Source organism: Mauremys mutica, chromosome 13 (assembly GCF_020497125.1).
Source record: "Mauremys mutica isolate MM-2020 ecotype Southern chromosome 13, ASM2049712v1, whole genome shotgun sequence".
Lineage (NCBI taxonomy): Eukaryota > Metazoa > Chordata > Testudines > Geoemydidae > Mauremys > Mauremys mutica.
Genome location: NC_059084.1, coordinates 49,276,801 through 49,296,873, shown reverse-complemented (window position 1 = coordinate 49,296,873; position 20,073 = coordinate 49,276,801). Strand labels below are relative to the sequence as shown.

Below are 20,073 nucleotides of genomic sequence, written 5' to 3'. Positions count from 1 at the left end.
GGCCTGCGGGAATTGAGGGGCGTCCCCCCCGGGCCCTGACACCCACACCCCCTCCCCCGCTAGCACACTGATTTTAGTTAATTATTTTGTTCTATAGAAGAATTAAGGTTTTTTTATTACAAAAATTATACATTAAAAAAAATCCCCCAATAAGACCCCACACCCACCAAAACTGGAGAGGAGGGGACCCCTAAACCTGACCTTTGCTCCACAAACCAGCCCATTCACCCCAAACTGGGCCCACAGTGCACCCCCTAACCAGCCCCCCCATCTGCCCCATTCATCCCAAACTGGATCCAGCCATGCTCCCTGCCCCCCACACCACGACCCCCCACAGGGACCCACTATCCCCCAACCCTCTTTCCTAGGCAGATTCTGGGAGGCGGGGGGGCTGCTAATTCCTGGGTGACCCCTACAGGGCTGGGTCCCCTATTACTCAGGATGGGGAGGGGGCAAGATTCCCTGCCATCCTGCTTGGGGCCCTGCAGGAAAGTGGGGGCAAGGTGAGGCCGTGCCCCCTTCCTTTGGCTCTGCCCCCAAGTGCATCACGCTACCCCTGAGCACCCTGCCTGTTTTCCCATCATCCCCTGCTCCTGCTGCTCTGGCCTTAGCCCTCTCCCTCATCTGCATAGCCCCGCCCATTAGAAAGCCCTTGTTTTGACCTCTATATATGCCCTAGCTCTGCCCGTTGGACTGCGTGGCAACCGTCATCTGCATAGCCCCACCCACTGGCATGCAGAGCCCCCTTATTTGCATAGCCCCACCCACTGGCATGCAAAGCCCCTATCTGCATAGACCTGGCCATTTAATACTAAAGCCCTGCCCCCTTCAGCCAAATGCCGTCCCTCTTTTAATAGCTCCACCCCCATGGGTCTTATGGCCCCGCCCCCTCTCTGTGGCTCCACCCCTGGGTTCCCAAGGCCCTGTCTAAAGTACCTGAGGGCCAACCAGGGGCCTCTGTTCCACAGATGGCCCCGCCCCCCCTTTGTACACAGACCAATGGGAGATTCAGCCCAACCCAGCTTGGCAAACAGGGGAAATAGAGCCAAGCTGATTGGCTAGCTCATGTGCCCAAGGCTGGGGGGAGGAGCCGGCATGACCTCAGGGGAGGCAATCACACTGCAGTCTCCCATTGGCTTCCCCTGTGGTGAGGTGAAAGTTGAGAGGTCATAGGGGAAGCTGACGGGCCTGAACTTTGCTCTTTCCCCAGGAGGTCAAAGGACACATGGTTACACAAGGGGAGGGGGTCGCCCTGCAGGCTACTGAGCGCGCTCAGCACGCTTCAGTGGGGGGGGGAGGAATGTCAGAAAGGGGGAGGAGCCAAGGGGAAGCCCCACCCTTCACATCTTGTCCAGCAAGGAAGGGGAGGAGCTTAAGGGGAGGAGCCAGAGAGAAGCCCCGCCTCTCACACCTTGTCCTGCAGGGAGCGCTGGCAGTGCAGCAGGGGGGCGGAGCCGGGGAGGTGGGCGGGGCCGGGGAGCCCCACCCCTCACACCTTGTCCAGCAGGGAGCGCTGGCAGTGCAGCAGCCGCTTGGGGGTCCCGCGGCGTTTGAAGACCAGGATGGCGGCGCCCAGCGCCAGGGCGCAGAGCAGCAGCATGACGGGGAGCACCACGGCGGCCATGTCCACCGCCCCACCCCCCGCCTCGTCCACCTCGATGACGATGACCTCGGTCTCCTCCCGCTCGTCGTCCTCGCGCCGGCCGCCCCTGCAGCCCAGCCAGTCCCGCAGCGCCGACTTGGGGTAGCCGGGCTCCACCCGCAGCTGCTGGTTGTTGAACTTCCAGTAGCGGCCGCCCTTGTAGAAATAGGTGAAGGCTGCAGAGCCGGGGGGGCGGGCGAAGGGCCGGGAGGAGACGGGGGGAGATGGACGGATGGACACAGGGATAAGAGGACAGAGAGACGGCCGGACACGGGGCCAGGCAGGGCGGAGATGGATGGAGGGACGGACACGTAGCCAGACGAGGGAGAAGAGAGACAGACAGAGTCAGACGAGGAGGAGATGGACAGATGGACACGGGGCCAGACAGAGGAGGAGACGGATGGAGGGACGGATACGTAGCCAGACGAGGGAGAGGAGAGACAGACAGAGTCAGACGAGGAGGAGATGGACAGATGGACACGGGGCCAGACAGAGGAGGAGACGGATGGAGGGACGGATACGTAGCCAGACGAGGGAGAGGAGAGACAGACAGAGTCAGACAAGGAGGAGATGGACAGATGGACACGGGGCCAGACAGAGGAGACGGATGGAGGGACGGATACGTAGACAGACGAGGGAGAGAGGAGAGACAGACAGAGTCAGACGAGGAGGAGATGGACAGATGGACACGGGGCCAGACAGAGGAGGAGACGGATGGAGGGACGGATACGTAGCCAGACGAGGGAGAGGAGAGACAGACAGAGTCAGACGAGGAGGAGATGGACAGATGGACACGGGGCCAGACAGAGGAGGAGACGGATGGAGGGACGGATACGTAGCCAGACGAGGGAGAGGAGAGACAGACAGAGTCAGACGAGGAGGAGATGGACAGATGGACACGGGGCCAGACAGAGGAGGAGACGGATGGAGGGACGGATACGTAGCCAGACGAGGGAGAGGAGAGACAGACAGAGTCAGACAAGGAGGAGATGGACAGATGGACACGGGGCCAGACAGAGGAGACGGATGGAGGGACGGATACGTAGCCAGACGAGGGAGAGGAGAGACAGACAGAGTCAGACGAGGAGGAGATGGACAGATGGACACGGGGCCAGACAGAGGAGGAGACGGATGGAGGGACGGATACGTAGCCAGACGAGGGAGAGGAGAGACAGACAGAGTCAGACGAGGAGGAGATGGACAGATGGACACGGGGCCAGACAGAGGAGGAGACGGATGGAGGGACGGATACGTAGCCAGACGAGGGAGAAGAGAGACAGACAGAGTCAGACGAGGAGGAGATGGACAGATGGACACGGGGCCAGGCAGAGGAGATGGACGGGGGACCGGGACGGGATGGACGAGGAGTGGCGGGAAGAGGGGAACAAAGCAGAGGCTAATCAGCCGCGTCCTCAAAATCTCTCCCCCACCGCTGCCCCGGTGATGTCAGACCCAGCAGGGCCTGGGTGCGGACCCCACGCCCCAGATGTCCCAGCACTCCCCTCCCCTCGTCACCCCAGGCTCCCCCCGACTGTCCTGGCTGGGTGGGGCTCAGCCAAAGCACTGCCCCCCCCCCGTCCCCCACGTCCTCGCCGTACCTTCGTCACTGCCCATGAAGGCCCCGCGAGGTGACTCAGGAATCCCCTCCCAGACGGCGACGTTCTTGGGGTACTCGGCATCCACCGAGCGGCTCTCCTCATTGAAACGGTAATATCTGCAGGGGAGGGGACAATGAATGGGGGGATCCCAGCGGGGGGCTCTCTGGGAGACGCTGACAGCACAGGGGGACCCCAGGGTGGGGAGTGGGGGTCCCAGAGGGGGATGCTCTGGGCGGCGCTGACAGCACAGGGGGACCCCAGGGTGGGGAGTGGGGGTCCCAGAGGGGGATGCTCTGGGGGGCGCTGACAGCACAGGGGGACCCCAGGGTGGGGAGTGGGGGTCCCAGAGGGGGATGCTCTGGGCGGCGCTGACAGCACAGGGGGACCCCAGGGTGGGGAGTGGGGGTCCCAGAGGGGGATGCTCTGGGCGGCGCTGACAGCACAGGGGGACCCCAGGGTGGGGAGTGGGGGTCCCAGAGGGGGATGCTCTGGGCGGCGCTGACAGCACAGGGGGACCCCAGGGTGGGGAGTGGGGGTCCCAGAGGGGGATGCTCTGGGGGGCGCTGACAGCACAGGGGGACCCCAGGGTGGGGAGTGGGGGGTCGCCCAGGGGACGTCTCGCACTGACTTGTTGCCCCGGAAGAAGTAGGTTTTCCCGCTGGGCATCCAGAAGAGGGCGGCGTCGATGCGATCAGTGGGGAGCCCCCGGCCCAGCTCCCGGAGAGGTTTGGGGTACCCAGGCTGCAGGATGGCTTCATCGAACACCCAGTGCTTGTCACCTGCCGAGCGGGAGAGCAGGGTCAGCCCGGGGGGGAATGGCCCCAGCCCCCCCGCCAGCCTCCCCCCAGGAAAGGCCCCACGTCCTGGTACCTTTGAAGAAGACAAATTTTCCATCTTTTCTCTCATAGGCCGTGCTGATCGATGCCGGGAGCCCGACCCAGAACTGGCCAATGGGGAGTGGATACCCGTCCATGACCCGGTTATTCCGGACGCGCCAGAACCAGCGCTCCTGGGACCAGAGAAATTCACAGTTCTGCCGGTGCCCCTCACTCCCGACCCGCAGCCCCTGCCAGCCCGGCCCTGCCCCCCAGCCCTGCCAGTGCCCCTCACTCCCGACCCGCAGCCCCTGCCAGCCCGGCCCTGCCCCCCAGCCCTGCCGGTGCCCCTCACTCCCGAACCGCAGCCCCTGCTAGCCCAGCCCTGCCCCCCAGCCCCTCCGGTGCCCCTCACTCCCAACCTGCAACCCCCTGCTAGCTCGGCCCTGCCCCCCATAGCCCTGCCGGTGCCCCTCACTCCCGAACCGCAGCCCCTGCCAGCCCGGCCCTGCCGGTGCCCCTCACTCCTGACCCACAGCCCCCACACACACCTTGAAGACGAACATCTCCCCACGCAGGACAGCGATGGTGTCAAAGTTGCCGTCGCAGATGTTGGGGCCATAGGGGGGGTTGCTGGGCTCGTCAGGCACATGAGGCCTGGCCGTGGTGCGAGGCACCGGGGGGGCCTTGGTGGGGACCCCCGACTTGCTCCCTGGGCAAAGGGACACAAAGGGTTAAGGGAGAGTGGAGGAGTCAGGGACTATGGGGGGGTCAGGTGTTGCTCCCCATGCGCCCCGTACTGGGGGCTGGGGGTGACCCGTTATTCAGGCTGAGGTTCAGGGGATGAAGTTATGGGCTGCTGGCTGGTGTTGGGATGGGGGTAGAATCAACATGAAGGGTGAGGGGGTGTCACACCCAAAGGGAGCTAAAGGTTGGGGTCAGGGGTGAGGATGGGGGTCACACCCCGGGAGAAGAGCAGGGTCCCCCACACAGTGAAGCCACAGGTGCCCGGTTGGTGGGTTAGGAGCTGGTTGGTCACACGCTCCTGCGTGCCGCGCCAACGGGAAGGGTTTGCCGGGGGAGGCGGGGGATGGTCGCACCGTAGAGCTGCTGGATGCCGTGCAGGTCATCGTCCGGCAGCACAAAGTTCTCGGTGTCCATCCACTGGTAGAAGGGCGCCATGATGGCCGAGGGGTCGTTCGAATGCTCCAGCCCCAGCGCGTGGCCCAGCTCGTGCACGGCCACCAGGAAGATGTCGTTCCCTGCAGGAGCAGGAGCATCAGCGTGTGGCATGGCCTGATGGGGACGTCACCACGGCCACCCGGGAACGGGGATGTCACCGCATCCACCTGGGAACGGGGACGTCACCACGGCCACCCGGGAACGGGGACGTCACCGCATCCACCTGGGAACGGGGCTGTCACCACGGCCACCCGGGAACGGGGACGTCACCATATTCGCCCAGAATGGGATGTCACTGCATCCACCCAGGAATGGGGATGTCACCACGGCCACCCGGGAACGGGGACGTCACTGTATCCACCTGGGAACGGGGACGTCACCACATTCGCCCAGAACGGGATGTCACTGCATCCAGCCAGGAATGGGGATGTCACCATGGCCACCCGGGAACGGGGACATCACCGTATCCACCTGGGAACGGGGACGTCACCACATTCGCCCAGAACGGGATGTCACTGCATCCAGCCAGGAATGGGGATGTCACCACGGCCACCCGGGAACGGGGACATCACCGTATCCACCTGGGAACGGGGACGTCACCACATTCGCCCAGAACGGGATGTCACTGCATCCAGCCAGGAATGGGGATGTCACCAGGAACGGGGACACCACCACGTCTGCCCGGTACCAGGGATGTCACCATGGCCGACTGAGAATGGGGACACCGCAGGAACAGGGACACCTCTGTGTCAGGGACGCCACCACGTCTGCACGGGTGAGAGCATCCCTCCCCCCCTCCCCCGCCGCCCTGCATGTTCAGTTCCCACAAACCCCTTGGAAATGGGACATGGGAGGGACGGGCCTAATCCAGCCCCAGAGCAGGGGCCTGGCTGACTCGGGGCAGGGAATGCGACAGGGGCCTTTCCTCGCCAGGAGGCGCCGACTCTGATCCAGCCCCGGGGGGACTGGCGGGCTCAGGAGGGCGGGGGATGGGACACGGGGCCTGGCCCTTCCAGGGGACGCCGGCTCCTGTGCAGCCCCAGAGGGGAGGATTCGGGGGGTTCCCACGGGTGTGGAAAGGGGAAGTGACGCCATAGTCAGCCCGTAGTCAATGAGTTGGGGGAGGGGACTTTCCCAGCATCTCCTGCCCTGCCCTGCCCCCCACCCGCCTCGCCTCCCTGCATCCCTGCAAGAGAAAGTCCTGGACCCTCCCCACCAGTGATTCCCCCCTTCTCACCATGCTCCCAGCCCCCCACAACCTCCCCCTCCACCCCGTCTGTCCCCCCCCTGCCTACCCCGAGCCCCCTGTGCCCTCTCCCTTCCCCCGCACCCTCCACCCGCTCCCAGCCCCCCACAACCTCCCCCTCCACCCCGTCTGTCCCCTGTGCCCTCTCCCTTCCCCCGCGCCCTCCACCCGCTCCCAGCCCCCCACAACCTCCCCCTCCACCCCGTCTGTCCCCCCCCTGCCTACCCCGAGCCCCCTGTGCCCTCTCCCTTCCCCCGCACCCTCCACCCGCTCCCAGCCCCACACAACCTCCCCCTCCACCCCGTCTGTCCCCCTGCCTACCCCGAGCCCCCTGTGCCCTCTCCCTTCCCCCGCACCCTCCACCCGCTCCCAGCCCCCCACAACCTCCCCCTCCACCCCGTCTGTCCCCCTGCCTACCCCGAGCCCCCTGTGCCCTCTCCCTTCCCCCGCACCCTCCACCGCTCCCTGCCCCCCACACCCTCCCCCTCCACCCCGTCTGTCCCCCGCCTACCCCGAGCCCCCTGTGCCCTCTCCCTTCCCCCGCGCCCTCCACCCGCTCCCAGCCCCCCACAACCTCCCCCTCCACCCCGTCTCTCCCCCTGCCTTCCCCGAGCCCCCTGTGCCCTCTCCCTTCCCCCGCGCCCTCCACCCGCTCCCAGCCCCCCACAACCTCCCCCTCCACCCCGTCTGTCCCCCGCCTACCCCGAGCCCCCTGTGCCCTCTCCCTTCCCCGCGCCCTCCCCGCTCCCAGCCCCCCACAACCTCCCCCTCCACCCCGTCTCTCCCCCTGCCTACCCCGAGCCCCTGTGCCCTCTCCCTTCCCCCGCGCCCTCCACCCGCTCCCAGCCCCCCACAACCTCCCCCTCCACCCCGTCTGTCCCCCTGCCTACCCCGAGCCCCCTGTGCCCTCTCCCTTCCCCCGCGCCCTCCACCTGCTCCCAGCCCCCCCCAACCTCCCCTCCACCCCGTCTGTCCCCCCCTGCCTACCCCGCGCCCCCTGTGCCCTCTCCCTTCCCCCGCACCCTCCACCCGCTCCCAGCCCCCCACAACCTCCCCCTCCACCCCGTCTGTCCCCCTGCCTACCCGTAGCCCCTAGGGGGTCTCCCTTCCCCCGCGCCCTCCACCGCTCCCAGCCCCCCACAACCTCCCCCTCCACCCCGTCTGTCCCCCGCCTACCCCGAGCCCCCTGTGCCCTCTCCCTTCCCCCGCGCCCTTCACCGCTTCCATCCCCGCCCAACCTCCCCCTCCCCCCCGTCTGGGCCCCAGCCTACCCCGAGCCCCGTGTGCCCTCTCCCTTCCCCCGCACCCTCCACCCGCTCCCAGCCCCCCACAACCTCCCCCTCCACCCCGTCTGTCCCCCTCCTACCCCGAGCCCCCTGTGCCCTCTCCCTTCCCCCGCGCCCTCCACCGCTCCCAGCCCCCCACAACCTCCCCCTCCACCCCGTCTGTCCCCCTGCCTACCCCGAGCCCCGTGTGCCCTCTCCCTTCCCCCGCGCCCTCCACCCGCTCCCAGCCCCCCCCAACCTCCCCCTCCACCCCGTCGGTCCCCTGCCTACCCCGAGCCCCCTGTGCCCTCTCCCTTCCCCCGCGCCCTCCACCTGCTCCCAGCCCCCCACAACCTCCCCCTCCACCCCGTCTGTCCCCCCCTGCCTACCCTATGCCCTCTCCCTTCCCCCGCGCCCTCCACCCGCTCCCCGCCCCCCACAACCTCCCCCTCCACCCCGTCTGTCCCCCTGCCTACCCCGAGCCCCCTGTGCCCCCTCCTTCCCCCGCTCCCTCCACCCGCTCCCAGCCCCCCACCACCTCCCCCTCCACCCCGTCTGTCCCCCTGCCTGCCCCGAGCCCCCTGTGCCCCCTCCCTTCCCCCGCTCCCTCCACCCGCTCCCAGCCCCCCACAACCTCCCCCTCCACCCCGTCTGTCCCCCTGCCTGCCCCGAGCCCCCTGTGCCCCCTCCCTTCCCCCGCGCCCTCCACCCGCGCCCAGCCCCCCACAACCTCCCCCTCCACCCCGTCTGTCCCCCTGCCTACCCCGAGCCCCCTGTGCCCCCTCCTTTCCCGCGCGCCCTCCAGCCGCTCCCAGCCCCCCACAACCTCCCCCTCCACCGTCTGTCCCCCTGCCTACCCGAGCCCCCAGGCCCTCTCCCTTCCCCCGCGCCCTCCACCCGCTTCCAGCCCCCCACCACCTCCCCCTCCCCCCAGTCTGTCCCCCTGCCTACCCCGAGCCCCCTGTGCCCCCTCCCTTCCCCCGCACCCTCCACCCGCTCCCAGCCCCCCACAACCTCCCCCTCCACCGTCTGTCCCCCGGCCTAACCGAGCCCCCTGTGCCCTCTCCCTTCCCCCGCGCCCTCCACCCGCTCCCAGCCCCCCACAACCTCCCCCTCCACCCCGTCTGTCCCCCTGCCTGCCCCGAGCCCCCTGTGCCCTCTCCCTTCCCCCGCGCCCTCCACCTGCTCCCAGCCCCCCACACCCTCCCCCTCCACCCCGTCTGTCCCCCCCTGCCTAACCCGAGCCCCCTGTGCCCTCTCCCTTCCCCCGCACCCTCCACCCGCTCCCAGCCCCCCACAACCTCCCCCTCCACCCCGTCTCTCCCCCTGCCTACCCCGAGCCCCCTGTGCCCCCTCTTTTCCCCCGCACCCTCCACCCGCTCCCAGCCCCCCACAACCTCCCCCTCCACCCCGTCTGTCCCCCTGCCTGCCCCGAGCCCCCTGTGCCCCCTCCCTTCCCCGCGCCCTCCACCCGCTCCCAGCCCCCCACAACCTCCCCCTCCACCCCGTCTGTCCCCCTGCGTTCCCCTAGCCCCCTGTGCCCTCTCCCTTCCCCCGCACCCTCCACCCGCTCCCAGCCCCCCACAACCTCCCCCTCCACCCCGTCTGTCCCCCTGCCTACCCCGAGCCCCCTGTGCCCTCTCCCTTCCCCCGCGCCCTCCACCCGCTCCCAGCCCCCCACTCACCATTCAGGTCATCGTTGCGGACGGTCCAGGGCTCGGCCAAGTCGAAGTGGGTGTCGCCGCCGATGTGGGGGCCGGGGAAGTAGGCGTGGGCCAGGAAGCCCCCCTCCCCGTCGAAGGGGGTGCTGTCGCCGTGGAAGCCCTCGGCGAAGAAGATCATGATGTCGGCCTGGGGCGCCCGGCCCTGGCGCACGTGGGCGTAGGGCACCTCACGGAAGCGCAGCGGCGTGGCCGCCCCCCACACCCCAAAGGCCCGGCGGATGGCCTCCAGCGTGGCCGCTTCGCCCACCTTGGGTGTATAGTTCTGGATGCTGGCAGGGGAGGGGGAATACAGACCGGGTCAGACCTGTCTGGCTGCCCCCCATTGCTGCCCCATGGTCACTGCATGGCCCCCCACGCCCCCCACTGCCCCTGCCCCCATCACTGCTCAGAGTGTCCCCCGCCACGGTCTCATGGCCACCCCACTGTCCCCCCACCCTCAGCCCCCATCACAGCTCAGAGTCTCCCCCCCACAGCCCCCGTCACTGTCCCACGCCCCCCACTGCCCCTGCCCCCATCACTGCTCCAGAGTGTCCCCCGCCATGGTCTCATGGCCACCCAACTGCCCCCACACACACAGCCCCCATCGCTGTCCCACAGCTCCACAGACCTCCCCCAGCCCCATGGCCTGGCACAGCCTTGCGACCCTGACTGTCTGCCCCCCCCAGTCCTACAAACCCCACATGGCTCCATGGCCCCCAGCCTCCCATCACTGCCCCACAACCTCCTGTCACTGCCCCCCAGCCACCCCACTGCCCTGTCACTGCCCCAGAGACCCATGGCTTCCCCACTGCCCCACCACAGCCCACGGCTCCCCACAGCCCCCTCACAGACCCATGCCCCCCATCACTACCCCACAGACTCCCCCCCACTTCGCAGCCCCCCAGAGCCCACCCAGTTCCCCATGGCCCCCCAGCTCTCTGCACCTTCACATCCACCCCCAGCCCCTCACAGCCGGCCTCACACGCACTCCCTGGCCTCTCACCAGAACGTAATCTCGTTGTGCTGCCATTTCAGGCCCTGGATGGCGTAGCGCCGGCGCCGCACATTGGCCTTGATCTCGGCCCCGAACTTATCTGGGACGCCGCAGCGGGGCCGCTGCATGGCCCTGGGGGGGGGAGAGGAAAGGTGAGCCTGGAGGGGCAACTTCGTTAGAACTTGTCTCCTGGGGGCAGTCTCTCCCAGCGCTTGGCGCAGGTTTTCGTGTGCATGAGGGTTGAGATCCCTTCTCCTCAGCGCCATGTGGCCCGGAGTTCCATGGGCTCATCACACCCATTTCCCTTTCAAAGGGACCATTGCACAGACCCCGACCGAGATCAGGGCCCTCCCGGTGCTGGGTGCTGCACAGAGCCCACGTCACTACTAGAGCTGGGAATAGAACCAGGGCGTCCTGCCCCTTCCCTCCGTGATATCACAGCTTTGTAGCCCTGTCACTACACCCAGAATGGAGCAAAGGTCCGACTCCTGGGCCATTTCATCCCTTCCCAAATCCCTCCACACTTCCTGCCTTCATACCTGCCCTGGGGCTCGGATTGGGGGCATCAGTTTGGGAAAATCCCATCTCACTGTGGTGAGAATTTCCAAAGGGGCAGTTCCCATTGGCTCCCAAACCCCATTGACCACTAATGGGGTTAGAACCCAACGTCCATTGGCGCCCAACCCCCATTGACCCCTAACGGGGATAGAACCCAACGTCCATTGGCGCCCAACCCCCATTGACCCTTAATGGGGATAGAACCCAACGTCCATTGGCGCCCAACCCCCATTGACCCTTAATGGGGATTGTACCCAATGTCCATTGGCGCCCAACCCCCATTGACCCTTAATGGGGATAGAACCCAACGTCCATTGGCGCCCAACCCCCATTGACCCTTAATGGGGATTGTACCCAATGTCCATTGGCACCTAATCCCCATTGACCCTTAATGGGGATAGAACCCAACGTCCATTGGCGCCCAACCCCCATTGACCCTTAATGGGGATAGAACCCAACGTCCATTGGCGCCCAACCCCCATTGACCCTTAATGGGGATAGAACCCAACGTCCATTGGCGCCCAACCCCCATTGACCCTTAATGGGGATTGTACCCAATGTCCATTGGCACCTAATCCCCATTGACCCTTAATGGGGATAGAACCCAATGTCCATTGGCCCCCCAACCCCCATTGACCCCTAATGGGGGTAGAACCCAATGTCCATTGGCACCCAACCCCCATTGACCCCTAATGGGGCTAGAACCCAATGTCCATTGGCACCCAACCCCCATTGACCCCTAATGAGGCTAGAACCCATCTCGTAGCACTAGAACTCAAAGCCCGGTAGGCTCAATGGGGGTGGTTCTCCTGGGGCTTGGCCGTGGGGTGACTCACTTCATGGTGTTGGCGTCAGCGGTCCCAGTGACCCGCAGACCGTAGAAGCTCTGCATGGCGCTGATGGCGGCCGAGAGCGACTGGGGTGAGCGCTGGGTGTGGGTCCGCAAGTCGCCGGGGGGGAGGTACCCATACTGCTGCAGCCAGGCCTGGGGAGGGAGAGAGTCAAGGGGGGCCCACAAACCCCCACAACACCGACCACCCATGCCCCTCCTCCAGGGCAGTCCCCTGTGCCCAGCTCACACACACCTGCCCTCCATCCCCCATAAACACCCCCACGTGCCCTCCTTACCCCTCACGCCCCCAACCCCCACACTGACCCCATCTGCCCCACACCAACTCCCACACATAGCCCTCATCGATCACTCCATCCCCTCACCCCCACCCCTACAGTGACCCCTAAACCCATCCCCCACACATGCCCCACAATACGCACCCAGAGCCCAGACATTGTCCTCCTATAGGCCACCCTACCACAGCCCTGAACCCATCCCCGGCATCCTGTACTCTGTGACCCTGGGCTGGGCTAGCAGGGGCTGCGGGTCAGGAGTGAGGGGCACCGGCAGGATGGGGGGGCAGGGATGGGCTAGCAGGGGGCTGCGGGTCTGGAGTGAGAGACCCTGGGCTGGGCTAGCAGGGGGCTGCGGGTCGGGAGTGAGGGGCACTGGCAGGGCTGGGTAGCAGGGGGCTGCGGGTCGGGAGTGAGGGGCACCGGCAGGGCTGGGCTAGCAGGGGGCTGCGGGTCGGGAGTGAGGGGCACCGGCAGGGGGGGCGTGTCTTGTTGAATAAGGGCTGTTAGTGAGAGGCAGGAAGTGGGGGGACCCTTAACCCCGTGTGTTCTGGGTTGTCCCCACTGGCTCAATTCCTCAGCCATGCTGCCGGTGGCCGCACCCCCTCGCTCCGGTTCACCTCCGGAGCCCTCCAGCTGATTTATCCTCTGGCTTCCTTTCTTACCTCCCCCGCCGCAGCTCTAAATACAGCCCATCCGCCGCCCCCCTTCCGCTCCCCCACCCCCAGGGGCTAAATTTTCTCTTCCAAGCGAGACACAAACAAGCGTCTCCCCCTCGCCGGCGCAGATCCCACCTGCTCCACCCGCGGTTCTCACTAGCCTGGTTCATGGACTCCCCCCCCCAGCGCTGGAGTTCCCCAGGCGGGATTTTCACCCTGCCCGTGTCTCCGTTCAGCTCGGTTCCACTGGGGGTCCCGGGGCTGGGAGCTCGGCCTGCACTCGTCTATTCCGGGCCTGGTTCGTTCGTTCTTCCCACCGAAAGGTGGAAGGGAAAAGGCTCCCCCCCCCCCCCGGGTCCACTGCGGCTGCTTCCTGCCTTTCCCTGCAGCCCTCCCTTGGGCAGCTGGGTCCTCCACCCGCCTGCAGGCCTGCGCTGGGCCCCATCCTGAGCTCGCCAGCTCCTCGCGAGCTCTCCCCAGCCTGGGGCAGGAAAGGCGGCGCTGGCCGGTCCCCCCTTCCCCCTTCGCCACACAAACAGGCCTTTGTGGCTGGGGGATTGGGTGGCGAGTCCCCCCCCCCCCCCGGGGAATCCCAGCCAGCTCCCCCCAGCCCCTGGAGCATGGAAGAGAAGGAAGGAGACGGACTTGGCTCGGAGCAGAACGAGCAGAGGGTTCGGTGGAAGCCAGGAAAACGCTGGCCACAGAAACGGGGTGGGAGGCCAGGGCTTTGGTGAGTCCTTCAAGGAATGATTGTGTAACTGGAACAGCCTCCGGACCGAGAGTGATGGAGAGATCGATTGTGTGGGGGTGGGTAGATACCGGGCCTGGGGAAGGAACGAAAGAAAGAACCAAAGTGGCAGGCGAAGGAGGAACATGCCAGTTCCTTGGGTGCCATCCAGCTACTTGGGAGCGGGTCCAGATGTGACTCAGGCGGCAGCCCAGCGAGTGGAGTGAGGGGGGGAAGTGGGGGACCCCGGAGCTGTGGGAGGGGAGGGCCAGTGAACTGAGAGAAGGAGAAAATGGCTCAGTAAAGAAGCCCAAAGGGAAGAAGAGGGAGTGGGGGGAAGGGAGGGGGGGTGAGTGGGTGGGACGGGACATTTCAGGGCTGGCCCCGGAGGGTGGCAAAGCCCAGATGAAGGAGAGAAGGAGAAGGACGGAAGGGGAGAGAGGCCTGAAGGAAGATTGGTTGGGGTCCCCCTGTTGTCCCGGGGAGGGGGAGGGGAGGAAGGCTAGGAAAAGAGTGTAAATAAACTAATGGAAGCGGGGGGGGGGGGACAAAGGAAAGGAGGGAATGGGACACTCTGCCCAGCGGAGGAGGAAGGGACGGGGAGGGGGGGGAAGGAGGGAATGGGACACTCTGCCCAGCGGAGGAGGAAGGGAAGGGGGGGTGAGGAAGGAGGGAATTGGACACTCGGCCCAGCGGGGGAGGAAGGGACGGGGGAGGGGAGGACGGAGGGAATGGGACACTCTGCCCAGCGGAGGAGGAAGGGACGGGGGGGAGGAAGGAGGGAATGGGACACACTGCCCAGCGGAGGAGAAAGGAGGGGGGGGGGGGGAAGGAGGGAATGGGACACTCTGCCCAGCGGAGGAGGAAGGGATGGGGGGGGGAGGAAGGAGGGAATGGGACACTCTGCCCAGCGGAGGAGGAAGGGACGGGGGGGGGGAAGGAGGGAATGGGACACTCTGCCCAGCGGAGGAGGAAGGACGGGGGGGAGGAAGGAGGAGAATGGGACACTCTGCCCAGCGGAGGAGGAAGGGACGGGGGGGGGGAAGGAGGGAATGGGACACTCTGCCCAGCGGAGGAGGAAGGGACGGGGGAGGGGAGGAAGGAGGGAATGGGACACTCTGCCCAGCGGAGGAGGGAGGGACGGGGGAGGGCAGGACAGAGGGAATGGGACACTCTGCCCAGCGGAGGAGGAAGGGACGGGGGAGGGGGGGAAGGAGGGAATGGGACACTCTGCCCAGCGGAGGAGGAAGGGACGGGGGAGGGGGGGAAGGAGGGAATGGGACACTCTGCCCAGCGGAGGAGGGAGGGACGGGGGGGGGGAAGGAGGGAATGGGACACTCTGCCCAGCGGCGGAGGAAGGGACAGGGGCGGGGAGGAAGGAGGGAATGGGACACTCTGCCCAGCGGAGGAGGCAGGGACGGGGGGGGGAGGAAGGAGGGAATGGGACACTCTGCCCAGCGGAGGAGGAAGGGACGGGGGGGGGAAGGAGGGAATGGGACACTCTGCCCAGCGGAGGAGGAAGGGACGGGGGGGGAGGAAGGAGAGAATGGGACACACTGCCCAGCGGAGGAGGAAGGGACGGGGGGGGGAACGAGGGAATGGGACACACTGCCCAGCGGAGGAGGAAGGGACGGGGGAGGGGAGGAAGGAGGGAATGGGACACTCTGCCCAGCGGAGGAGGGAGGGCCGGGGGAGGGGGGGTCGGAGGGAATGGGACACTCTGCCCAGCGGAGGAGGAAGGGACGGGGGGGGGGGAAGGAGGGAATGGGACACTCTGCCCAGCGGAGGAGGAAGGGACGGGGGAGGGGGGGAAGGAGGGAATGGGACACTCTGCCCAGCGGAGGAGGGAGGGACGGGGGGGGGGAAGGAGGGAATGGGACACTCTGCCCAGCGGCGGAGGAAGGGACAGGGGAGGGGAGGACGGCGGGACTGGGACACACTGCCCAGCGGAGGAGGGAGGGGGGGGGGGGGGAAGGAGGGAATGGGACACTGCCCAGCGGAGGAGGAAGGGACGGGGGAGGGGAGGAAGGAGGGAATGGGACACTCTGCCCAGCGGAGGAGGAAGGGACGGGGGGGGAGGAAGGAGGGAATGGGACACTCTGCCCAGCGGAGGAGGAAGGGACGGGGGGGGGAAGGAGGGAATGGGACACTCTGCCCAGCGGAGGAGGAAGGGACGGGGGGGGAGGAAGGAGGGAATGGGACACTCTGCCCAGCGGAGGAGGAAGGGACGGGGGAGGGGAAGGAGGGAATGGGACACTCTGCCCAGCGGAGGAGGAGGGGACGCGGGGGGGGAAGGAGGGAATGGGACACTCTGCCCAGCGGAGGAGGAAGGGACGGGGGAGGGGAGGAAGGAGGGAATGGGACACTCTGCCCAGCGGAGGAGGAAGGGACGGGGGAGGGGGGGAAGGAGGGAATGGGACACTCTGCCCAGCGGAGGAGGAAGGGACGGGGGAGGGGAGGAAGGAGGGAATGGGACACTCTGCCCAGCAGAGGAGGAAGGGACGGGGGAGGGGGGGAAGGAGGGAATGGGACACTCTGCCCAGCGGAGGAGGAAGGGACGGGGGTGGGGAGGAAGGGGGAATGGGACACTCTGCCCAGCGGAGGAGGGAGGGACGGGGGGGGAAGGAGGGAATGGGACACTCTGCCCAGCGGAGGAGGAAGGGACGGGGGAGGGGGGGAAGGAGGGAATGGGACACTCTGCCCAGCGGAGGAGGAAGGGACGGGGGAGGGGAGGAAGGAGGGAATGGGACACTCTGCCCAGCGGAGGAGGAAGGGACGGGGGAGGGGGAAGGAGGGAATGGGACACTCTGCCCAGCGGAGGAGGAAGGGACGGGGGGGGGAGGGAGGGAATGGGACAAACTGCCAGCCCGAGGAGGAAGGGACGGGGGGGGGGGGGAAGGAGGGAATGGGACACTCTGCCCAGCGGAGGAGGAAGGGACGGGGGAGGGGGGGAAGGAGGGAATGGGACACTCTGCCCAGCGGAGGAGGAAGGGACGGGGGCGGGAAGGAGGGAATGGGACACTCTGCCCAGCAGAGGAGGAAGGGACGGGGGAGGGGGGGAAGGAGGGAATGGGACACTCTGCCCAGCGGAGGAGGAAGGGACGGGGGAGGGGGGGAAGGAGGGAATGGGACACTCTGCCCAGCGGAGGAGGAAGGGACGGGGGGGGGGAAAGGAGGGAATGGGACACTCTGCCCAGCGGAGGAGGAAGGGACGGGGGAGGGGGGGAAGGAGGGAATGGGACACTCTGCCCAGCGGAGGAGGAAGGGACGGGGGAGGGGAGGAAGGGGGGAATGGGACACTCTGCCCAGCGGAGGAGGAAGGGACGGGGGGGGGGAAAGGAGGGAATGGGACACTCTGCCCAGCGGAGGAGGAAGGGACGGGGGAGGGGAGGAAGGGGGGAATGGGACACTCTGCCCAGCGGAGGAGGAAGGGACGGGGGGGGGGAAAGGAGGGAATGGGACACTCTGCCCAGCGGAGGAATGGAACCAAACACCAGGCTCGGAGACCCGCGAGGGGTTTGCTTCAGGCGCCAGGCCGGAGGAAAGGCCGGGGGTTGGGAGCCGTGGGGTGTCTGGCTGAGGGGGGCCGTGGGGTGTCTGGCTGAGGGGGCGGGGGGGGCGCGGGGGTGTCTGGCAGGGGGGGGCCGGGGGGGCCGGGGGTGTCTGGCTGAGGGGGTGCGGGGGGGGGCCGGGGGGGCCGGGGGGTGTCTGGCTGAGGGGGCCGGGGGGTGTCTGGCTGAGGGGGTGCGGGGGGGGGCCGGGGGGGCCGGGGGGTGTCTGGCTGAGGGGGCCGGGGGGTGTCTGGCTGAGGGGGGCCGGGGGGGCGGGGGGGTGTCTGGCTGAGGGGGAGGGGGGGGGCCGGGGGTGTCTGGCTGAGGGGGGCGGGGGGGTGTCTGGCTGGGGGGGGTCGGGGGGGGCGGGCGGAGGGGGAGTGGGGGGGGCCTGGCTCCAGGAGGGGTCAGGCGAGAAGGGAGCAGCGGAAGCCGCCGAAGGGAGGGGGGCCCGAGCCCGCAGCCCGGGGCAGGGCCGAGGAACCGGAGTCCCGCGATGGAATGTGCCAGGTTTTGGCAGCCAAAGTTTGGCTCCGGGCCGGAGGGGGGGCGGGAGCGCCCAGGGAAAAGCCGGGCACGAAGCGGGCCGGAAGCGCTCCAGGGACAGGGACCTGGGCAGAGGGAGGTGGGGGGCTTGGGGCCCCCAGGAAAGAGGGGCCGGGTCGGGGGGGGCCGCACGGCCAGTGCGAGACGCGGCCCCCGGGGTGTCGGGGGGGGGGATGGGGGCGCGGACCCCGGCCTATCGGGGGGGGGGGGATCGGGGGGCCGCGGACCCCGGGCTGTCGGGGGGAGGGATCGGGGGGGCGCGGACCCCGGGCTGTCGGGGGGGGATCGGGGAGGGCGCGGCCCCCGGGCTGTCGGGGGGGGGCTGGGGGGCGCACGGCCAGTGCGGGACGCGGCTCCCGGGCTGGCGGGGGGGGGGGGCGCACGGCCAGTGCCCGACGCGGCCCCCGGGCGGTCGGGGGGGGATCGGGGGGGCGCGGACCCCGGGCTGTCGGGGGGGGGATCGGGGGGGCGCGGACCCCGGGCTGTCGGGGGGGGTTCGGGGGGGGGCGCACGGCCAGTGCGGGACGCGGCCCCCGGGCTGTCGGGGGGGGATCGGGGAGGGCGCGGCCCCCGGGCTGTCGGGGTGGGGATGGGGGGGGGCGCACGGCCAGTGCAGGACGCGGCCCCCGGGCTGTCGGGGGGGGGGGGATGGGGGGCGCACGGCCAGTGGGGGGAGCGGCGCCCGGGCGGGGGGGGGGGGGGGCTGGGGGGCGCACGGCCAGTGCAGGACGCGGCCCCCGGGCTGTCGGGGGGGGGGGGGTGGGGGGCGCACGGCCAGTGCGGGACGCGGCTCCCGGGCTGGCGGGGGGGGGGGGGCGCACGGCCAGTGCCAGACGCGGCCCCCGGGCTGTCGGGGGGGGATCGGGGGGGCGCGGACCCCGGGCTGTCGGGGGGGGTTCGGGGGGGGGCGCACGGCCAGTGCGGGACGCGGCCCCCGGGCTGTCGGGGGGGGGATCGGGGAGGGCGCGGCCCCCGGGCTGTCGGGGTGGGGATGGGGGGGGGGCGCACGGCCAGTGCAGGACGCGGCCCCCGGGCTGTCGGGGGGGGGGATGGGGGGCGCACGGCCAGTGCGGGACGCGGCTCCCGGGCTGGCGGGGGGGGGCGGCGCGCACGGCCAGTGCCAGACGCGGCCCCCGGGCTGTCGGGGGGGGATCGGGGGGGCGCGGACCCCGGGCTGTCGGGGGGGGATCGGGGGGGCGCGGACCCCGGGCTGTCGGGGGGGATCGGGGGGGACGCGGACCCCGGGCAGTCGGGGGGGGCGCGGCCCCCGGGGTGTCGGGGGGGGGATCGGGGGGAGTCGGGGGGCGGCGCACGGCCAGTGCGGGACGCGGCCCCGTGTTTCGGGCGGCAGCAGCCGGAGCCCCCCGCCGGGCCGGGCCGGGGCGGGCCGGGCCGCGCTCACCTCGGGGCTGAAGCGGGGCTCCGCGGGGGCGCCCGGCAGCAGCGCGCTCAGCACCAGGCTGGCGGCCAGCAGCGCGGGCGCGGGGCTCGGCGAGCGGCTCATCCTCCTGCCCGGGCTCCGCGGGACTGCGGACGTGGGCAGCGCCGGGCGCCACTTAGCGCGGGGGGCGGGCGCTGGGCTGGGCCGGGCCGGGCCGGCCGCGGGGCGCGGGGCTGGGCCGGGGCGCTGGAGCCACCTAGAGGAGAGAGGGGAAGGGACGGGAGAGTCGGAGAGCTCGGCCCGGGGCTGTCGCGGGGGGTCCCTGGGGCTCCGGGGGATAGATTGGGGGGTCTGGGAGTGGACCCGGGGTGTCGATGGATGGATCTCGGGGTGACTGGGGGGTGGATCCGGGGTGTCTGGGGGATAGATTGGGGGGTCTGGGGGTGGATCCGGGGTGTCTGGGAGATAGATTAGGGGGTGTCTGGGGGGATAGATTAGGGGGTGTCTGAGGGGGATCCCGGGGTGTCTGGGGGATAGATTAGGGGGTGTCCAGGGGGATCCCGGGGTATCTGGGGGATAGATCTGGGGGTGGATCCCAGGGGTCCGAGGGGTGGATCCCGGGGTGTCAGTGTGTGGGTCTTGGGGTGGATTCCGGGGTGTCTGGGGGATAGATTAGGGGGTGTCTGGGGGGATCCCGGGGTGTCTGGGGGCGATCCGGGGGGTGGATCCCTAGGGCTCCGGGGGATAGATTAGGGGGTGTCTGGGGTTGGATCCCGGTTGTCTGGGGATAGATTAGGGGGTGTCTTCGGGGTGGATCCCGGGGTGTTTGGGGGCATAGATTAGGGGGTGTCTGGGGTGGATCCCGGGGTGTCTGGGGAATAGATTAGGGGGTGTCTGGGAGGTGGATCCAGGGTGTCTGGGGGATAGATTAGGGGGTGTCTGTGGGGTGGATTCCGGCGTGTCTGGGGGATAGATTAATGGATGTCTGGGGTGTCTGGGGGATAGATTAGGGGGTGTCTAGGGGTGGATCTAGGAGTGTGTGGGGGATAGATTAGGGGGTGTCTGGGGGGTGGATCGCAGA

General features: G+C 68.7%; 1 protein-coding gene across 1 annotated transcript; it reads right to left on the bottom strand.

Annotated features, from left to right (window-relative positions):
- Positions 1-89: 89 nt before the first annotated feature.
- On the bottom strand, positions 90-19,149 carry MMP14 (matrix metallopeptidase 14). The gene is made up of 10 exons (XM_044985985.1): positions 19,014-19,149; positions 11,840-11,988; positions 10,455-10,577; positions 9,434-9,741; positions 5,156-5,317; positions 4,607-4,767; positions 4,111-4,249; positions 3,869-4,019; positions 3,241-3,356; positions 90-1,818 (listed from the first exon to the last, which is right to left on the bottom strand). The coding sequence occupies exons 1-10, from the start codon at positions 19,113-19,115 to the stop codon at positions 1,490-1,492; spliced, it is 1,740 nt and encodes a 579-aa protein (XP_044841920.1). The 5' UTR covers positions 19,116-19,149; the 3' UTR covers positions 90-1,489.
- Between the last annotated feature and the right edge of the window lie 924 nt (positions 19,150-20,073).

Excerpts from the sequence above, each read along its gene's own strand:
- MMP14 (XM_044985985.1), bottom strand. The coding sequence starts at position 19,115 with ATGAGCCGCTCGCCGAGCCCCGCGCCCGCGCTGCTGGCCGCCAGCCTG. Across the intron at positions 10,578-11,839 it reads GCTGACGCCAACACCATGAA|GGCCATGCAGCGGCCCCGCT; the intron begins GTGAGTCACCCC and ends TCCCCCCCCCAG. Across the intron at positions 4,250-4,606 it reads GGGAGATGTTCGTCTTCAAG|GAGCGCTGGTTCTGGCGCGT; the intron begins GTGTGTGTGGGG and ends CTCTGGTCCCAG.